The sequence below is a fragment of the Rutilus rutilus genome (assembly GCF_951802725.1).
Source record: "Rutilus rutilus genome assembly, chromosome: 18".
Taxonomy (NCBI): Eukaryota; Metazoa; Chordata; class Actinopteri; order Cypriniformes; family Leuciscidae; genus Rutilus; species Rutilus rutilus.
The window spans coordinates 31,144,282-31,164,872 of record NC_140231.1 but is presented as its reverse complement, the minus strand read 5'-3'; the positions used below and the strand labels follow the sequence as shown (position 1 = coordinate 31,164,872).

The window sequence follows — 20,591 nt, the reverse complement described above, 5'->3', positions numbered from 1 at the left end:
CAAGAAGTATTAAAGATGACTTAATATCTTTTTAGATTCTGGTTCTTCGGTATCCTCATTTTTAATGACCAATATGGTTCATGTCCATGAGATATTGAGATCTCAATACAGCTCTATTGTTAAATTATACCAATTTTCAGGGGTCAAAAACCAAACGTGGGTCACTTTGCATACAGCTGATACTTTTTTCTTTTAAAGAGGAATGTCTAGAACAGATTATTTTTGAAAATAGAAATGTGTCTTGTTTTCCTTCATCGAAACAATGAGACATATGGGACATAGTCCCATAAATAATCTTTTTCCAAAGTTTGCATGCCTGTAACTCAAAAAGTATTAAAGATCCTCAATATTCTTTTAGATTTTCAACTTATTCTTGGAGCCATATTGAGATCCCAAAATCTTAATATATTATAGGAATTAAACCATATAGGGATTTCAAAATTAAAGATACCAAAAGAAACGTTAGTCAAGAACCAGAATCTAAAAGGATATTAAGACATCTTTAATACTTCTTGAGTTATAGGTATGCAAAGTTTGGATTTTTTTTTTGAAAACTGCCTTTTAACCCATTTTTGAACAGTCACCGTTGGCATATAATGCAACAAAGATTGCTAAAGTCAGCAGATTTTACTAATAGACCAACCAATCTCTGTGTAAAACTAAAATAATGATGCCGAAGTCCTTCTAAAATCATTTTTACCCCCTTGTAATTTGGCTCCAAATCTCATTTTGACCCCGCTCTACTCGGTTGATTTGACAAAGAATGAACGGACCTTTTGTTGATGAGATGAAAATGTGTGCTAAGAAATATAAGTAAATCACAGTGTTGATAATAAAAACATTTGTGCCAGTGTTGTGCAAGACTCTTACTAATAAATGGACGGATTTATAAATGACTGTCATAAAGGATTTAGTCATCTCTGACCACTGCTAACTGAGCTTCAGTTTACAGCAGATCAGTGCATGGATTCAGACACGATTCTGCAAATATGATCATCGCTATGAATAAACAGTCCATTTCTCTCGTTTCACCAGAGAGAGAAAGACATTTCGATTATTTATGTTTGATAGAAAAAGAAATTTCATTTGACTGTCATCATGAATCTCCCTAATCCTGAATTCAGATCCTCTCACACTGATGAGTTCAGTCAGTTCAGGTTACCAGAGATCAGACTAACAGAAAAGAAAAAAAAACGGACACTCTCAATATGATTTTAAAAAGGCAAAAGAATATTAAGAAAATTAAAAAAATAAAATCGTACCATATAAAACAAAGGCACGATTTAAAAGCCAAACTGATTCACACACTGAAGGCACCACAGTGGTTTCTGATACGAGCACTGGGAGGAGAAACGATTGCTGACGACCATCCTACATCTTTACACAAAGCCGGACTGGGTTGAAACCATATGTAACCACATGTTACCAGGGTGGGTAAACGAAGCGCAGTTTCCCCTGAGACGCCCAGCGGCTGTAAATGTGTTTCTCGGTGATGAAGCGATGGCCGCCCCTCTTGGCGTGTTCATGAGAGCGGTACATGCGGCACTCGTCCACACGGGACGGCTCGTAGTAGTGGTACGGCACGAACGAGTGGTTGGCGAGGCTATAATCAAGCCAAAGCAGAGAAGTTAGTGGACTGCATTATGATGAGAAATATCATTTTTAAAAAGAGAAAGCAGGAAAGCTTAGAAATGTTGCTGACATGGTCCTATTCAAGCCCACAGGATGTCAATCAGTAATATTGTGAAATATTATTACAATTTAAAATAACTGTTTTCTATGTGAATATTTATTCCAGTGATCAAAGCTGAATTTGAAGTATCATTACTCCAGTCTTCAGTGTCACACATGGTCCTTATTAATATGACTCATTATGTGAATTTAAATATTATTGTTTATTATAATAATTTATTCATTTTAAATAACTGTGCCTATTTATGTACAATAGGTATATAAATATACAAAAATTGATAAATTAAGATTCACTTCAAAATATGAATCTGTCACATACTATATTGGACTATAAAAACATAGATAAATACATACGTGATTGTAAATTCTACACTAGATTAATTCAGTAAATTGTTTTCTGTAAGTTGTTTGTGACAAAACATACATAATGAATTATGTTAATCTGATCATTAATTTCTTAATTTTAATTTTTTTTGCCTTTATACTGTATATATATATATATAATACACTTCATAATTTAATTTAGATTCACTATAAATCTATTGATTATGTAATATACTGAGCTTTAAATACACACGTGTAAAAACTGTAAACAAGTCCAGTTAATCCTTTAAACTGGTTTCTGTACTAGAATGAAATTACTTTTAACACTTTATTTTAAAGTGACATAGTTACTACATGTATACTATAGTAATAACAGTAAATCATGTATAATTACCAGTAACTAACCCTAAACCAAACCCTAACCATAACTTTATAGTAAGTACATGTAGTTGATTATTATTTGAGTAAGTACAATGTAACTACGTCACCTTAAAATAAAGGTTCACACTTTATTTTAAGGTGTCATTGTAACAGTGTAATTACAGTACTGTGCAAAAGTCTTAGACATGTTAATATCCCCCCCCCCCCCCCCCCTCAAAAAATGTTTTTAAGTCAGTTATTTATGTCTTTTGCTGTAGTGTGTCAGTAGGAAATATCAGTTTACATTTCCAAACATTCTTTTTGCCATTAATTGTAATAATCCAGTGAGATTTGTGTATGCACAAGGAGTCTGACAACAGCCGGTATGACCTGATCTCACCATCATCGAGTCCGTCTGTGAAGAAACAGAAGAAACTGAGACAGACTAAATCCAGAAGAACTGCGGGAACGTCTCCGAGATGCTTGAAGAAACCTTCCTGCAAAGCTACAGTACTGTGAAGAGTACTGGCACTTGTGTTAAAATGCTGTAAAGTGAGAAGAATGCTTTCAAAAATAAAATCACAAATTGAATTTATTTATTTATATATATTTAACTTCTATTAACTAATTCAAATCAATATGTGGTGTAACGACCCTTTGCGTTTAAAACGGCTTTTGTCCAGGTACACTTGCGCATAGTTTTTCCGGTAGCTTTGCAGGAAGGTTTCTTCAAGCGTCTCGGAGACGTTCCCGCAGTTCTTCTGGATTTAGTCTGTCTCAGTTTCTTCTGTTTCTTCACAGACGGACTCGATGATGGTGAGATCAGATCATATCGGCTGCTGTCAGACTCCTTGTGCATACACAAATCTCACTGGATTATTACAATTAATGGCAAAAAGAATGTTTGGAAATGTAAACTGATATTTCCTACTGACACACTACAGCAAAAGATAGAAATAACTGACTTAAAACCATTTTTTTGGGGGGGGGGGTTAACATGTCTAAGACTTCTGCACAGTTCTTTTTTAAGTACTGAGTTATATCAAGCAACTACATGTACTTACTATAGGGTTAGGGTAGGATTAGGGTTTGGTTGAGGGTTAGTTGCATGTAATTATGCATCATTTACTGTTATTACTATGGTACGTACATGTAACATATGTAACAAGGACACTGTAAAATAAAGTGTTACTCAAACAACTGAACTCACCTGCAGTAAGAGCCGTCAATCATTCCGTAAACCAGAACACTGTCACACACCTCGAGAGCCAAAATCATGGTAAAAAACCCTGTACTGAGAAACGCCCCCGATTTCATCCTGCAGGGACAAAGAGATCACATCATTTAATAATAGGATAATCCAGTTGCTTTTTCACATGATATAATCGGGGGGGGAAACTGACCTGTTTTTGCCCGTTTCGTTTTGAAACACGCCGTCACAGTCCTGAACCTTTTCTCTGGTGACGGTGTAGATGTGTGTGTGTGGATGCTTCTTGGCCAGCATCACTAACGCATTGAAGATTTTCCCCTTTCCATCCTGCCTCATGTTCTTCTCCGGGCCCCAAACGACGTATCTAGTGTCCGCCTCTCGCCCAAAGAAATATCCCTGCTGGCGTAGCAGGTGTGGCACGCTGGTGTGGGAGACGACACGCAGGCTGGTCCTGTTCCCCACATCGGCCTCGTAGCCCACGGTGGGCGCTGCGTTCATCCGGATAACACAGTCCTGCTGGTCGACCTCTTGACCCCGTCCACTGCCCAGCATCTGCCCAGAACTGGACACCACGGCACAGCGGCCGCAGCGGAAGTCCAGCAACTGAAGGCGGATAACAAATACATTATATGAACAAAAGCATGTGTACAGTTTTTAACTGAATTGTGTAAAGGTGGAACGCAACTTACATACGAAGGTGAGCGAGTGTTGGGATGAACCCTCACGTAACCACGCAGGCCTGTTTTCTTGGCAAGCCCAGTCCTCATCACATGATTGTACCATAGCAGCAGACACACCGAGAGGATGAGGAGGCAGATCCAATGAAACCTCTGAGGTGAGAGAGAGAGAGAGAGAGACACGTGAGCTTCATTCAGACAGAGTCAATAATAAACTATTTTCTGACACATTTCCCAGTCATACTATGGGATATGAAAGCAATACCACGGATTTCATTTCCTATTGAGGCTGAAGCTCCAACCCAGGTGCTCAACTGGGGAGGAAACAGTCATTTTCCTGAGAAAACATGGAAGAAAAATTACTCTAATTCAATTCAGTGACAGTATGCTCAGTACTGTAATACCTTGATGCGATCAATAACCTTTTATTAATATCTACTGTGAAAAAATCTGCTGACATCATGATAAACATCACAGCCGAACGGCAAATAAATAAAGACAACAATAATCACATGCAGCCCCTTATATAATGGTTTTATGTGCCTTAAATGTAATCGGTAATCAATATATGGAGAGCTTGAAAACAATAAATAACCACATAATTAGCTATAAGATTAGCCTTCTCACATTTTTTCCTTGGCACGCTGATATTTACGTTCCCACAGGGAAACGCTGCTGTAACTTTAGTTCCGCTTGTGAGTGTGATGATACTGTAGCTATGTGCTGCAGGCATAATAATAATAATAATAATAAATATAGCGTAAATGACTTATTTGAAAAAAAAAAAAACATAACGAAACATAACGTCCAATGACATGGTAAATATCTCAAATGTCAGAATAAAAAAAAATATCACCGTTTTCACTTTATCATCATCACATTCCACTTTTCATGGTAACTGATAAAATACTGTATTAGTACGAGAATTGGTACTACTGTAAGTAAGATTAATAAAATATCGTTTTGTCATTTTGTGTCATTTCCACTTAATGACTGTGGACCAAGTACTACATATTTTATCTTACAATGTACATTAAACGTAATCGTAATATTTTTTATATTATCAATAAAGTATTATTATTATTATTATTATTATTATTATTATTATTATTATTATGTGCTCGGTACGGTACAGCCAGATGTCGGTTTAATAGAAAAAAAGCTGGAGAGCAAAAGTCGCGTCGCGACTGTTGATGTCATTGGATAATCAACGCTCTGCGTCCTTGCCTCCTCTTTCCCGATTGGTTACCACTGAACCATCTAATGCCGTTATACGTTTTTTCCGCTGTCGCTCAAATCTCTGCCCCGCCCACCAGGAAATCACAGGTTAGTGTGTGCAATGCGGAATGAAAATGTCCTTCCAAACCAGGAGAAAGTGAGTGTGGGCTGCTTTTCAGTATTTCACTTTTAATACTGCAATTAAATCTGCTATTATGTGTCTGATCTTGTCTCTGCTTGAAGCATGCATTACTGTTTATATGACTGGGGCACTGTCCTAAAAGAGCCTATAGTGTATGAGTGTTGAGCTAAGCTAATGTGCTGCTGGTGTCTAAGGACATGGACACAAAGAGGGGCAGTTTATTTATGAATCAGTATAAATACAGTAAGAATGATCAAATCAGCAAATAATAATGGAATAAATTACCTTAAAATAAACTGTTTTTTGCCTGTCTATGTGATTTTGTAGTTGCCAGTGGCTCCTGATATTGATATATGATGTAGTTGCAGGGTTGTTTGTTGATTTCTCATCATATACCTTTATATTTCTGAGAAAACTGATTCATCAAGAGAACCACTTTTATTCTGTAGCTGCAGAACTGTTACGATTCATGTCTTGAACTGTCACACATGGCAGACGAAGGGGCGTGTGATTTGCTTAGACATGCTGCATAAATGTGTCTGTAGTTAATGTCTTTCTGAATCTGTTCTTTATTTTAACATCTATCTATCTATCTATCTATCTATCTATCTATCTATCTATCTATCTATCTAATTGTCTGTCTGTCAGTCAATGTATTTATCTGTCTGTCCCCCATTTTATAGTAATGAAAATGATTATTCATATATTTTTTAAATAATGCAGACATCTTTAATTTAGAAATAGGCTTCATTTTCTTAATGCAAAATATAATTTCTTCCTTCTTTGCGTATATGACCCGGGCATGTTCCTGACAATTTTTGTGAGATCCACCCCATTATATAGAGACAGATTATTATATTAGATATTTATAGGTCTTTTATTGTAGCGTGAGAATGCCATAATATGAGGTGTCTATCTAACTTATCTAACATTGTGCCAGTATTGACACATGTTTTGTATATGCCGTGTTTCAGTCCGTTTATATAAGCAAAGCTTCTAATCTAAACCACTATAATGATCTGATGTGTTTTGGTCTCCAAGGCAATGAAAATGCGAAACGCTGCAACACTGCGCCGTGTGATTCCAAGCTCTGTTTGTGGATGAGTCCCGCTGATCTCCAGTCAGTGTCACGCGCAGCCTAGAGGCCAGAACCGAGTTCCTGCTGGGAGCGAGTCGATGTGAACTGAGATGTCATTCAGAAGTGCAGAGGGCATGTCCATCATGCAGGCCTTGGCTATGACCGTGGCTGAGATCCCTGTGTTCCTGTATTCCACCTTTGGACAGGTACACAGCAGAACACGCCTCTGCTTATCTGATCATACTCGATACACACACTACTGCTCTATATACACGCTGATGCCACAGTGGTCTTCCACTTTATATTGTCTGCTAACAAATAAATGTATCACTCACAGTGTCTAAGGGTGTTTGCGAAGGCAAACTTAACTGTTACTACCACCCAAGCATTGTTGCTATCTTCTTCTAAAAAATGTAAATATCTATTTTTTTAGCCTGGAAATCCAGACCTAAATCTGAAAGATTAATGGTCTGGCATCGACTAATGAAACTCGGCCAGCTCGAGGGGCGGCACCAAGCATGCATTTGAAAATCTCACTGCACGCAATTGGATAACACTACGACCAATCACAGCAAGCCCCATACGCTTAGCTACCAGCGGAGCTAAATGGTAGATTAGACTCTTGCCGTATCCGGTCGGCAAAACAGCAAAAACGCACTTCTTGCAAAGGAAGGATTCGAGCGGCGTCTTCTGTTCCTGTTTTAGATAAAAAGCCACGTCTAACTCGTTCATTGTAGCGGCTAAAGCCGTTTCAAACAACTGGTGTTCATCCATCATTCGACGTCACAGCGTTGTCGTCATCTGTTTAGCTCGCCTCTGGCCCGCCTATATCAGATAACCCGATGTGATTGGTGCAGCTCGGATCGAGGGGCATAGTTAATGAGCATCATTACTCGACACCAGAGTAACTCGCTGAGCAAATTCAACTTGTGCTCTCGCGAGAACTCTGGATTTCCAGGGTATATCTTTTTCAGAATTTGACCAAAAGTTTGAAAAATAGTTGATATATTTTACGCAGAGTTGTCAACTATAAATGAAAGTTTTGCCGCTCTGATGACATAAAATGAAGCATATAAAACATGATAATATTGATAGAACTACCATATTTATTAGTATTCAAAAATATGGGAAAACCCCATTTTAAATAATCAGTTGCAGATTGATTCACATTGTCCAATTGTAGATTTCAAACAGTTATTATTTTAGTATTATTTATATACTATTAAAGTATTTTTTTATATTTTGAAATAGCTTTTAAGATATTTTAATAATATAACTTTTGAAAATTGAAATAATATTTTCAGTTTTCTTTTCAGTTTATGTTTTAGTAATTTTGCTTTTTGTTTTTGTAATTTTTATTACTTTTATTCAGCTATTATTAATTTATTTTTTATTTTTTATTTCAGTTTTATGTTTTTTTGTGTGTGATTTTAGCACTTCAAATTATTTCGGTTAATTGCCAAGGCAATGTTTCTAATTTCATTTAGAAATTTAGTTTAATTTAGGTATTTCTAGTTATATCTTATTTTATTTCAGATTTATTTCAGTTACCAAAAATAGTTTTAGTTTTAGTTAACAATAATAACACATATTTTCACATGTTGTTACACTTAATGAAAGTGTAAGATTTATTTATGCAGTTATTCTTGGATTGTCATTCCCTTTCCCCTGGCTAAGAAACCGTTGGATTAAATGGATTAATCATTAATCTGCTTTAGAATGCAAATAAAACTCTTGCACACTGTTGATGTTTTCAGTAATTTTGAGTAGTGTTTTTTTTTCTTCTTATTAATAATGAATGCAAAGCGAAAACAGCAAATAGCTGATTCCTGTTTTCTTCCCTCCCTTTTCCCTTTTCCCATTCTAGTATCCCTAATTCCTGACTCAATGTCTCTGTGTTTCCCTCAGTCTATATTCTCTCAGCTGAAGTTGAGCCCTAATCTGAAGAAGGTTCTGTTCGCGACTGCGCTGGGCAGCGTCGCTCTGGCGCTGACCGCACATCAGTTAAAGAGACGGGGCAGGAAGAGGAAACAGGTGGTCGGTAAAGAAGCACAGAAACCTGTGGGCATCCCAGATCAGCTGCTCCGGACCAGCCGGCCGGCCTCGCTCAAGAGAGGTGAGGATGCTCGCGCAGTTTGCTTTTATATGCTATACACTTTTATAGTATTGACATTTTATTATATTATGTTATATTATTGCAATATCGCACGAGTAACGAGCGCAATATCAAACGAGTGATGTTTTTGTCCCGAATAGCATGAGAGCAAATGTGATATTTATATTATACAACAGTTCAATAAATAATAAGTTAATATTGTGTTATATTTTAGAGACGGTTCATAAAGAGAGCCATTTACTTAATTCCTGAATGTTGAACGAATCGAATGAATGAAGATCATTTTAAGATGTACTGCCACCTACTGGCAGTTTTAGTTTCTTAATTAGAGTATTACTTCATTAAAATTCAATAAAATTCTGTTTATTTATATTTACTCACCCTCGTTTGGTTTTGAACTTGTATGACTTTCTTTCTTTTGTGTAACATAAAAGAAGATATTTTGACGAATGTTGATAACCAAACTGTTTTGGTCTGTAAATATATCTAATACCAATTGAGAAAAAAAAAAAAAAAAGGCCATTGTAGACTAAAAGTTTGTTGAATAATAAGTTCTATGTTGAATCAAATCAAATATTTATTTCAAAAAAAGGATATGTGATGCTTTTCTCATTTAACACAATAATAACTTTAAATGATCTTTCTTTGGGTTCATTTCTCAGCCAAATTTGATGTTCAATTAATCGGCACATCGTGTAATTAATTAGATAAAAAAATGTAATCGCTTGACAACCCTGATATATACATTACTAAATCTTTTATTTTAAAAGAAAAAAAATAAATGCAGTTGTTCATGGTCACCTGTAAAATGTTATATACAATAAACATGGATCTTTTTTTCTTTTTGTTCTCAGGTCCGGCTCCAGGTCGGCAGATGATGAGTCCCAGCACCCGCAGTAATGACACGCTCAGCGGCGTCTCGTCTCTCGCACAGAGCAAACACTCGAGCTCTTCACACAGCATCGCCTCTGTGCGTAAATCTCACCGACACGAGCATCGTCTACCTGTTTATTTGTCAACAAAACTGCTGTATAAAGGCTTTTTAACCGTTCGGTTTGAATCTGCCTCAGATGCGAGTCCCCTCCTCTCCCAACCAATCAGTGAACGCTGGGATGCCGTGGGAGGCGGAGCCTGTGGCAGAGGAGGCGGGAGTCGGAGAGGATGCCAATGCTGAGAACCTGTATCTCATGGGTAATGAAGGATAGTCTTGTGATACTTCCATACATGCTACACTACTGTTTAATACTTTCAAAATTCAGCAAGGAGGCATTAAATAGATCTAAAGTCACAGTAAAGACATTTATAATGTTACAAAAGATTCTATTTCAAATAAATGCTGTTCTTTTGAACATTTTTTTACATTAAAAAAGTCCTGAAAAAATATCAGTTTCCATACAAATATTATTTTCACAATTTGTTTGTGCATCTTTCTTTGCAAGAAATTACACTTGTCATTCTTATCTAATGCAATGTCATTCAGAGACTTAAGTGTTAATAAATATACTACCAAACACAAGTTTGGGGTCAGTGAGATTTTATTTTTTTAAAGAAATTAATATTTTTTTAGTCAGTATGGATGCATTACATTGATCAAAAGTAAGAATAAAACATTTATAATTTTGCAAAAGATTTCTATTCAAAATAAATGCTTCATAAAAATATGAAGCAGCACAACCGTTTTTAACATTGACAATAATCAGAAATGTTTCTTGAGCAGCAAATCAGCACATTAGGATTATTTCTGATGGATCATGTGACACTGAAGACTGGAGTAATGATGCTGAAAATTCAGCTTTGATCACAGGAATACATTTTTAACACATGTTCACATAGAAAACACTTACACAATTCACAATATTACTGTATTTTTGATCAAATAAATGCAGTCTTGTTGAGCAGAAGAGACTGTAGAGATGTGTGCAGCTGATGGTGGTCTTCTTTCGTCTCTTCCTCCTGCAGGAATGGAGCTTTTTGAGGAAGCCCTTCGGAAGTGGGAACTGGCTTTAAACATCAGACACAGAGATCACTCCGGCGCATCCGGCTCCAGCAGTCTCGCCCCGCAAGGGTCAGAACTCGTTGAGCGTCATTCGGTAAATTTCATAAAGTGCCAAACAATCACGTGTTCATCTCACTCTCTTCTTCACTGTGTGATTCCTGTTCAACTGCAATTTGATTTTCAGCCTGAACTTCATAATCATGAGTTTGCGGAGAAGCTGGAATCTCTGCTGCACCGAGCCTATCATCTACAGGAAGACTTCGGCAGCACCATCCCACCTGACAGCCTGCTCGCGGATCTGGGTCAGACGCGCACAAACACATGCAGACAGGGTTGCCAGATGTCTTCTGTCTAATGCTCTTACACCAAATAAAAAGAATCTGCTCGTAGGATTTTCACACCAGCATGGGACTTTTTTTTTATCGATTGAACCCGTATGAAGCACCAAGATCAGATTGCTTCCCGCACTTTGCAGTGTGATCAATATAGAGCTGTCCCTGTCTACTGTGCGTTTGTATTGCAAATGAGAAATAGACACAGGAATTTAGACTAAAATGTGACCCTGGACCACAAAACCAGTCAAATTTTTTGAAATTGAGATTATACATAATCTGAAAGCTGAATAAATGAGCTTTCCATTGATGTATGGTTTGTTATGATAGGACAATATTTGAAAATCTGGAATCTGAGGGTGCAAAAAAACATTGAGAAAATTGCCTTTAAAGTTCTCCATTTATGTACGAGATTGTGCTGCATTCACTCACAGAAATAAATGTTTTATATATTTATGGTAGGAAATTGACAAAATATCTTCATGGATCATGATCTTAATATCCTAATGATTTTTGGCATAAAAGAAAAATCGATAATTTTGACCCATACAATGTATTGTTGGCTATTGCCACAAATATACCCGTTCGACTCGTGTTGTGATCCAGGGTCACATATGGATATTGATGTAACATAAAATATACTCAAGAACTATAATCTTAAAAAAGATTCATTTTTTATCTGTAATTAGTGTTGTGTTCTTAAAGGAGTCATAATGTTGTGTTACCTTGGATACCCAAATGATCTATTATAGTATTTTAGGCACTTCTAAAAAAGAAAAGTGGAAAAAAAATCAACACAGAGCCCCTCAGACCCTTATTTCTAAAGGCATTATTGTCTCGCGAGATCTGATGCGATGTTTTGGCTGTCGTGGACGGTCATTATAATAATGCAAATGAGGGGCGCGTTGATTGGTTGCAGGAATGTATTTTACTACTTCCAAGCGGTACAAAAACATAGACAAAATACTGCAATAGCTCAATAAATGTGACGGTACTTATTGTTAGTGAAATTGTAATCACAACCAAAGAAAAAAGAAAAAATACACCATTTCCAGATACATTCTTACAGAAGCCCCACTAACTGAAAGCTATTTTCAAACTGCATGTTTTGCATGAGTTTGGCTAATAATGTTTAGTGGTATATTGTTTTCATACTTGCATTTAAACAGTTTTAGCCACTGAGCATGGACTCCTGTACCGTCACTACTGTAGCTGCTAGTGTAAAACAAAGTGGAAAGATGTGGCTAGCATTCGTAGAGTCCATTCCCCGTGTTTACCTCGAAGGTAACGTTACATACAATAGCCGCATTAGCAGTTAGCTGCTATTTGTTAACCACAGTAGAGCAATAAAAACACAGTCTTACCTTTTCAATTTCTGGCAAGTCCCTGATGGTTGGGATGGCACCTTTTCCCAAACGGAGCTTCGAGGCCAAGTTCGCCTGATATTGCCCCAAATTTGTAAAAGATTCCGGTGTAAAATGTTTAGCACACACACCTAACGATACGCCACTTGAAAGAGTTGTTGGGACAGCGTCATTAAAAATGAATTTCATCCACTGTTCCCTGATAGTTTCGTCCGTTTTTGGTAGATAAAACACATTTGCATGTTGTTTGTGGCAGTCACCCACAGAGCATCTCAGGTGTGCACTCGATTTCTCCATCTTTCTCGAGTCGACTAAACTGAATCTGAGGGGGAGAGGGGGAGAGGGGCGGGCTTCCCGCGGCATAGGTTTGCGGTGTCCATATTTGGTATATCCTCCCCCGTCTTGACGTCAAGAAGGGGAAGAAATCAAAATCTCGTTTTTTCGTGCGCGTGCACGTGGCCTATTTTACAAACCCTGAGGTAAACAAACGCTTCACTTTTAAATATCGGCTTCCCGGCCAGTGTATAATCATTATGCAATCATAACATACATTGATTCTCGTGGAAAAGTGAAATTTCTACATTATGACTCCTTTAAAAAATGTGGACGAACAAGTTGTATATGGTAACACTTTACAATAAGGTTTCATTTGGTTTCACACTTCTACAGCATTTAATAATATGTGACCCTGGATCACAAAACCAGTCACGAGTCGCACGGGTATATTTGTGGCAATAGCCAAAAATACATTGTATGGGTCAAAATTATCGATTTTTCTTTTATGCCAAAAATCATTAGGATATTAAGTAAAGATCATGATCCATGAAGATATTTTGTACATTTCCTACCGTAAATATATCAAACATTTATTTTTGTGAGTGAATGCAGCGAATCGTGAACATAAATGGACAACTTTAAAGGAGATTTTCTCAATGTTTTGATTTTTTTTTTCTTTTTTCTGCACCCTCAGATTCCAGATGTTCAAAGAGTATCTCAGCCAGATATTGTCATATCGTAATAAACCATACATCAATGGAAGGCTTATTTATTCAGCTTTCATATGATGTATAAATCTCAATTTCAAAATTGTGACCCATGTGACTGGTTTTGTGGTCCAGGGTCACATATTCACTACTTCATTTTTAAAATCTAAAGTTGTATTTGTAGTTGTATTTACTAATGGTAATCATCTACTCACCCTTGTTGTTCCAAACCTGTATGAGTTTCAGTAAAGAAGATATTTTGAAGAATGTTGGTAACCAGACAGCTGACGGTAGCCATTATCCAGCGTATGGATAATATACAGTATTAAGATGAAATTAGAAATGAAATAATTGGATCACAATTCAACAATGTGTTTAATTCAGTCATCAAATCTCACTCCAGCCAGGCAACAAAAGATGGCAACCCTGCTTTATGTCCCCTGTGTGCTGCTTGTAGCTTACTTAACGAAGTAGTTTGTGTGCAGAGAGTGAAGGAACGCTGATTCTGCCCACAGTGGGAAGCTCCCATCCGATCCGAGACGACGATGCCACGACAGTCACGTCGGACGACTCGTTTTTCTCTGCCGCTGAGGTCAGGACACACACACACACACACACACACACACACACACACACATGGGTGTTAACAGACACGTGCAAGTTCTCCTGCATGTATATGATGTCACTTCCTTCTTTGTCTCTATAGTTGTTTGAGACGTTCTCACTAGAGGACACGTATCATCCGCTGAAGCCGGCAGCTCTGTACGAAGAAGCGTTAAGTTTAGTGAGAGATGGACATGTGACCTGCAGATCACTGAGGTAGTGTATACTACACACTGCATGTTAACAACATAAATACTACATACTGGCACCCTGAACCCTAAAATATATATTATATCCCTCTTTTTCTGTGTAAACTTTCCTGTAGCTCAAACAGTAGAGCGTTGACGCTTGCAACGCCAGTGTCATGGGTTCGATTCCCAGGGAAAGCAAGAACTGATAAGAATGTAAATCTGTACCTTGAAATGCAATATAAGTCACTTTGGATAAAAGCATCTGCCAAATGTAAATGTAAGTGTGTATATACAGTAAAGTCATGTAAAGCGATATATACTATATAGCAAATCTCAACTGCTTGACTTTTATTGCAAAATGTAACTGTTTCATCGCCCCGGCTCTTTATATAAAGTTGGATATATATGTTCAACTTTATCCGCATGTATACTCGCGTAAATCAATATATACTATGTGTCAAATCTAATTTTTCAGTTTTATCACCCGACTCTAATTTGCAAAAGGTATGAAGATATTAAAATATATACATTAACATCATGATTTTCTGTAAAGCTGCTTTGAAACAATGTGTATTGTAAAAAAAAAAAAGCTAAAGAATATAAAAATATGTATTTTCCTCCCTCAGTATCTGTTGAAAATGTTGAATCTTGAAAAGTCACAAAATGAGTTGTGAATAAATAATTGTATATATCAATACTCCCAGTTTCTGTTAATAAAATAAATTGCTGCCCTTCACAATACATGCTTATGAATGAATAAACCGATGAATATTAATATCCTAAAACCCAGCACTCCATTTGCATTGATTCTAAAATGAGATGGGACCGAGTGTGCGACTGCACGTATCGTACAGATGTTCCCCTCACGCATTCTCCTCTGGGATTTGAGGATTTCTATGTTCGCTCAGGGAGCAAGGGCTGATGGGAACACTCACTCTGTCATTTTTGTTCCTCTGTTTTGCAGAACTGAACTTCTGGAGTGTTACAGCGATCAGGACTTCCTTGCCAAACTGCACTGCGTTCGACAGGCCTTCCAGGTCAGCACACTCTCACACATGATCACACACACACACGGGAACGGGGCTGTTGGTGAGAACTGTGTGTGTTTGTTGTATCTGAAGGTGCTACTGCTGGATGAGAGACACAGAATGTTCTTCATGGAAACAGGGAAGCGGATGATATCTGGACTCCTGGCCAAAGCCAACAAGGTGCTTTTAAAAATGATTAAAACAAATAATTCTTGTCTGTCAATGCTTTTCATAAACAATTTTTGTTATACTGTTTGAAACTCTCTTCACATCCTGATAGCTCTGCGATGTTACAAAGTCCCTCCAGCGGGAGTTCTTCTCTATATCAGTGTCTGTGTTTCTGAACTCCCTGAAACAGTACAGTCTTGAGCTTTCTTCCAGGGAATGAACATGCCACAATATTCCTCATTTAAATAATTCATATGCAGAATAAAGGGGCGGGGCCTGGTTGAGTTAGTTAGTAGTGTGTTGAAACTCATGTTATGGTAAGAGGGCGGGGCATTTTCCAAACACACTTGAAACGCTTGACCAATCACAACACACTTCTCCAGCCGACCAATCAGAGCACAGTGTGCTTTTCAGAAGGAGGGGCTTCATAGAGACAGGAACTAAACAGAGTGTCTAAACTAGAGCCCAAAAACAAGATCAACACTTTGTAAAAGGGCATGATAGGTTCCCTTTAACTGTAATGTGACATTTTTGAATGAAGCTGAATATACAGTGGTTAATAATTGATGTATGTAATAATATATCTATATTATTCATGAGAAGTATGATGTGATATTATTGGTTATTATTATTAACCAATTAAAAGAAAGGAAAGATGTTTCAGAAGTGGTAAAAGTTACTACACTTTGATGAAAAATGATATACAATTTTATATAAATTAGATTAAAAAAATTATCATAAAATAACACGCGTTTATGAATTGTGCACAATAAAACTAGAGACTGTAACAAAATAAAAACAGTAATTTTCAAATTTTATGTCCGGATTTTTTTTATTTGAAATGAAGGTTTTGTCATCTGCTCTTGAATGTGTGTGAATGTTTAGAGTCCAAAGGCGTTTCTGGAGAGTTATGATGAAATGTTGCAGTACACGCAGAAAGAAGAGACGTGGCCGGTCACCAAGATGGAGCTGGACGGACGAGGGGTGTGTCTTATTTTCTGCTATTTATCTGTCTGTCTGTCGTTCCTTCTTTTCCGTCCATTTCTATTGGCTAAACAATATCCTGTGTGTTTAAGTCGGATTTCCAGCAGGTATTCTTGTCTGTCCCAGTGTTGTTATTGTTAACTAAAACCTAAACTATTCAAAAATATATTTTCAGTAATTGAAATAAATATGAAAGGAAATAAAAATGTAATTTTATAAAAATAAAAAGTATTTTTTTTAAATGAAATTTAGTGCAAAAAAAAAAATAATTGCATAACAAAACTACCAAAATAAACAATTGTAGTATGTATTAATATTTAGAAGTAGCTTTTATTTTTATATTATAGTATATAAATGATACTGAAATAACTTGACTTCCTGGCTCTTTGTTTAGACTTACAGAATTCTGACCTTTGACCTTTGATTGTGCTCTAGGTGGTCTGCATGAACTTCTTTGACATCGTGCTGGACTTTATCCTGATGGATGCGTTTGAAGATCTGGAAAGTCCTCCGTCTTCAGTGGTCGCGGTTCTGAGGAACCGATGGCTCTCGGATAGTTTCAAGGAGACGGTACGAGAAACGTTAGAGCTCGAGTCCGAACATATTGGATCTACACAATTTGAAAATAAAGGTTTTGTTTAGAACCAGGAAAAGGAGCATGGGATAAAAAGAGAAGTTTTCATCCTCTAGTTATTCAGGAACAATCTATGTTTTGGTGCGTTACAGAACCCAGAAAACAATAGGCTTATACGAACAACCTATAATAACCCTGTTTAAATAAGAACCATATAGCAACCCAAGAGTCCTAAAAAAGTCAAACACTGGTTCTTGATCAGATGGGGGTTATTTGCTGAAACTAAGAAGCAATTAGAGTATTGGTAAATTCAATACATTGTGATTTTTGGGAGGTTTTCCTTGAAGTTTTGCATAGTGTTTTTTTAAGGTCTATAATTTCTGTGTCTTTGTATTTCTTAATTTCTGTTTTATCTTTCTGTGTCTCTCTCTGTTTATATAAGGCATTGGCTACAGCCTGTTGGTCTGTCCTAAAAGCCAAAAGGAGACTGCTAATGGTGAGTGTTAAAACCAAAACATCCAGTTTGTGTTCAGATCTGGAAACGCGTCTGATCTACATTGCTTGATTTGAGGAATCATATCTGTAGCACAAACTGAGGTAGAGGTTTCATAGAGTCTGACTTTAATAGTATTGCTTGTTTTGCGTTTGTTGCTCAGGTTCCTGACGGTTTCATTGCCCATTTCTATGCCATCTCTGAACATGTGAGTCCAGTTTTGGCTTTCGGGTTTCTGGGCCCCCGACAGCACCTCAGTGAGGTGTGCACCATATTCAAGGTAAGACGTTCTCAGTATTCTCCACACTCCTCCGTTACACCTGAGATAAACCTCCCGGTAATCCAGGAAGAAGTGTAATCCAGATCAGCACATAATCTGATGCTAATCTGATGCTAATCTGATCTCTGTGACACTCTGATGTCTGCAATCAGATCGTAAACCCTGTCTGTAATTGTATATACACATACATGCATATATATTTATATACATCCATGTATATATGTATTTGACACACGCACACACACACGCACACGCACGCACACGTTGGCACTCCCACTCCTACTCCTACTGAGATAATTACATTTTCTATCCCCTAAACTTAAACATACCCATCACAGAAAAATTTTAATGTTTATAGCTTGTCCTCATAATGTTGGGGGCGTGGTCTGAAACCTGAATACACACCACAATATGAGTACTTTTGGGTCATAATAATGTAGGTCAAACATATAATAGTGGCCCAAAGAAATATTTAGACGCTTAGGGAAGACTTATTGCAGCATTGGATTAGAAATGAATGTAGAAATAATGTAATGCATTATTATTGTGAAATATTATTACAATTTAAAACAAGTGTTTTTCTATGTGAATATATTGTAAAATGTAATTTATTCCTGTGATCAAAGCTGAATTTTCAGCATCATTACTCCAGTCTTCAGTGTCACATGATCCTTCAGAAATCATTCTAATATGATGATTTGATGCTCAAGAAACATTTCTGATTATTATTGTTGTTGAAAACAGTTGCTGCTTCATATTTTCGGGCAAACGGTGATATATTATAGTATTCAGGATTCTTTGATGAATATAAATAATACATTTTGTAACGTTATAAATGTTTTTTTGTCACTTTTGATCAATTTAATGCATCCTTGCTGAATAAACCTATTACTTTCTTCAAAAAATATGTATATTAAAACTAAAAATCACTGAATGTCATTGCATTAGATAAGAAATGATCAAAACAAGTGTCATTTATTGTACGTGAAGATGCACAAACACATTTTACATGCAAAACATTTGACAAAAATAAGTTTGTCTGGTTGGAAATGCTAAAACAATAGTGTTGAGCGTGAATAAATTCAGTATTGTTTGTTTGTCATTAGTGGAAAATGTTAATGTACACCTGTGGTTCCTCTTTTCGGACACCTTTGTGAACTCGAGAACTGACCTCATACAGTATATCCACTAAAAAACACCAGTCGACTCAAACGCATTGAGGCTTCAGACATGATTATATCGAAGTTAATTTCACGTTCTCCTTTGATCCCCGCAGCAACAGATCGTGCAGTATCTGAAGGACATGTTTGACCATGATAAGGTGCGTTTCACGTCCGTCCCGTCTCTGGCCGAAGACATCCTCAGTCTGTCCCACAGACGGGCGGATATCCTGGTGGGTTACCTGGGCATTGACAGACTACCTGAGACCAATGGAAGTCTACCCAAGAGCCCTTGCCAAGCCACCAGCGGGCATCCGGACGTCAGTGAACAGCAAGACTGAGGTGCAGAATGCTTGATGACCTAATCTAGTCTCATTTATCTATTCTTCATCAACATGACTGTAAAGAGTTCGCGGAACTGCATTCGTTTAAAAGGCGTTACTGCGACAGTCCCGTTTCATCGAATCTTTAGAGAGATACACCACTACAGACTCATCTGAGGTCAACCGAGGCCTTTTCTGTTTGCCACCGAATATCCAGCGCTGCTATATAGACACCTCAATTTTAAGAACTGGGATTCGCCTTGATTGACGAATGCTTTGGAAACGGATTCTCTCTGAAACCATTGAAAAACTCGCCATGATCTGAAGGAACTGAATAAAAAGCATCTTTTAGCCAAACAGTGCAGCCTTGTTTTGAGTTGCAGATCTTCACACCGTATCAACTGATGCCTCTTTCGTTGAAAATCGTGCTTTTTTTGTTTGTTTGTTGCCTGGACGGTTTGCAGATTATTAAGTATAAACGCGCGTTGTTGAGCGTTTATGCTTGTGCCAATGGCCAAATAAAGTCTTGCACTGAACACAATGAAGAGGGAGAATCAAGACAGATTTATGAACTTTAGTGTAAGTCTGTCAGCACGTTTTAGATGTGAAGGCAGTTTGAGGGATTTTTAAAGAGAGACTCGCACAGGAAGTGCGTCATTATAACAGGATGTAGCGGTCAGATCACATTAGCTGAGCTCACTTGTGTCCTCTGAGAGTTGCTGTAGCCCTTGTGGTTTGTGCTGTTGGTTTATTCACACCCTCACAATATATCAGTCACAGTGTTCGTCAGAGCGGAAGCCTCCGATATTTTTGTTAAAGAAATGTAGCTGTTGGTGTGTTGTTGTTTCATTCTTGATTTATACATCTTGTTTTGCCCATCAATATTCAGGCTTGCTCGTGGACTAAAATTGCTGATTATCTACTTTTCTATTATATAGATATTCGTTATGAATTATAAATTTAATACATCAGTGGTATTGGGTCAAATAAGTCACAATTGTAGAGCCGTCACAATTACGCGAGTAGGAATGATCGACATCATATATGTGGCAAAGAAATGTGCTTTATACTTTGTTTTTTGGTGAGTTCAAGCCTTCCAGGTCCAGTTATTAAAAACTATGAACTGCACCTGTGCCATTACGATAATTACAACGACTACGTCAGTTTGTGAAAACAAACAAAAAGATGCATTGACACTCATTCAGTTACAGCTGAGGTGAATGGTGAAACTTACCTCATAGACTTCAATTAAAGTGGATTTGTTTTGTTTTGTTTTTGAGGGACATATACTATTA

At 37.2% G+C, this 20,591-nt stretch overlaps 2 protein-coding genes across 5 annotated transcripts; one reads left to right on the top strand and one right to left on the bottom strand.

Moving 5' to 3' along the window:
* Window positions 1-549: 549 nt before the first annotated feature.
* On the bottom strand, window positions 550-4,966 carry st6galnac4 (ST6 (alpha-N-acetyl-neuraminyl-2,3-beta-galactosyl-1,3)-N-acetylgalactosaminide alpha-2,6-sialyltransferase 4). 2 transcript variants are annotated; one of them, XM_084386616.1, is made up of 6 exons: window positions 4,891-4,966; window positions 4,529-4,600; window positions 4,276-4,416; window positions 3,780-4,189; window positions 3,587-3,694; window positions 550-1,603 (listed from the first exon to the last, which is right to left on the bottom strand). In XM_084386616.1, the coding sequence occupies exons 2-6, from the start codon at window positions 4,538-4,540 to the stop codon at window positions 1,423-1,425; spliced, it is 852 nt and encodes a 283-aa protein (XP_084242742.1). In that variant the 5' UTR covers window positions 4,541-4,600; window positions 4,891-4,966; the 3' UTR covers window positions 550-1,422. The 2 variants fall into 2 exon arrangements, with proteins under 2 accessions (XP_084242742.1, XP_084242743.1); XM_084386617.1 differs by having other exon boundaries at window positions 4,686-4,924.
* A 599-nt stretch (window positions 4,967-5,565) lies between these two features.
* Window positions 5,566-20,127, top strand: miga2 (mitoguardin 2). 3 transcript variants are annotated; one of them, XM_084386533.1, is made up of 16 exons: window positions 5,566-5,638; window positions 6,665-6,907; window positions 8,610-8,817; window positions 9,672-9,787; window positions 9,888-10,008; window positions 10,777-10,907; window positions 10,998-11,115; window positions 14,008-14,084; window positions 14,199-14,311; window positions 15,251-15,323; window positions 15,408-15,494; window positions 16,368-16,466; window positions 16,902-17,036; window positions 17,483-17,536; window positions 17,697-17,813; window positions 19,090-20,127. In XM_084386533.1, exons 2-16 carry the CDS (start codon window positions 6,812-6,814, stop codon window positions 19,312-19,314), a joined length of 1,770 nt encoding a protein of 589 aa, XP_084242659.1. In that variant the 5' UTR covers window positions 5,566-5,638; window positions 6,665-6,811; the 3' UTR covers window positions 19,315-20,127. The 3 variants fall into 3 exon arrangements, with proteins under 3 accessions (XP_084242659.1, XP_084242658.1, XP_084242657.1); XM_084386532.1 differs by having other exon boundaries at window positions 13,978-14,084; window positions 19,090-19,839; XM_084386531.1 differs by having other exon boundaries at window positions 10,777-11,115; window positions 13,978-14,084; window positions 19,090-19,839.
* Window positions 20,128-20,591: the final 464 nt, after the last annotated feature.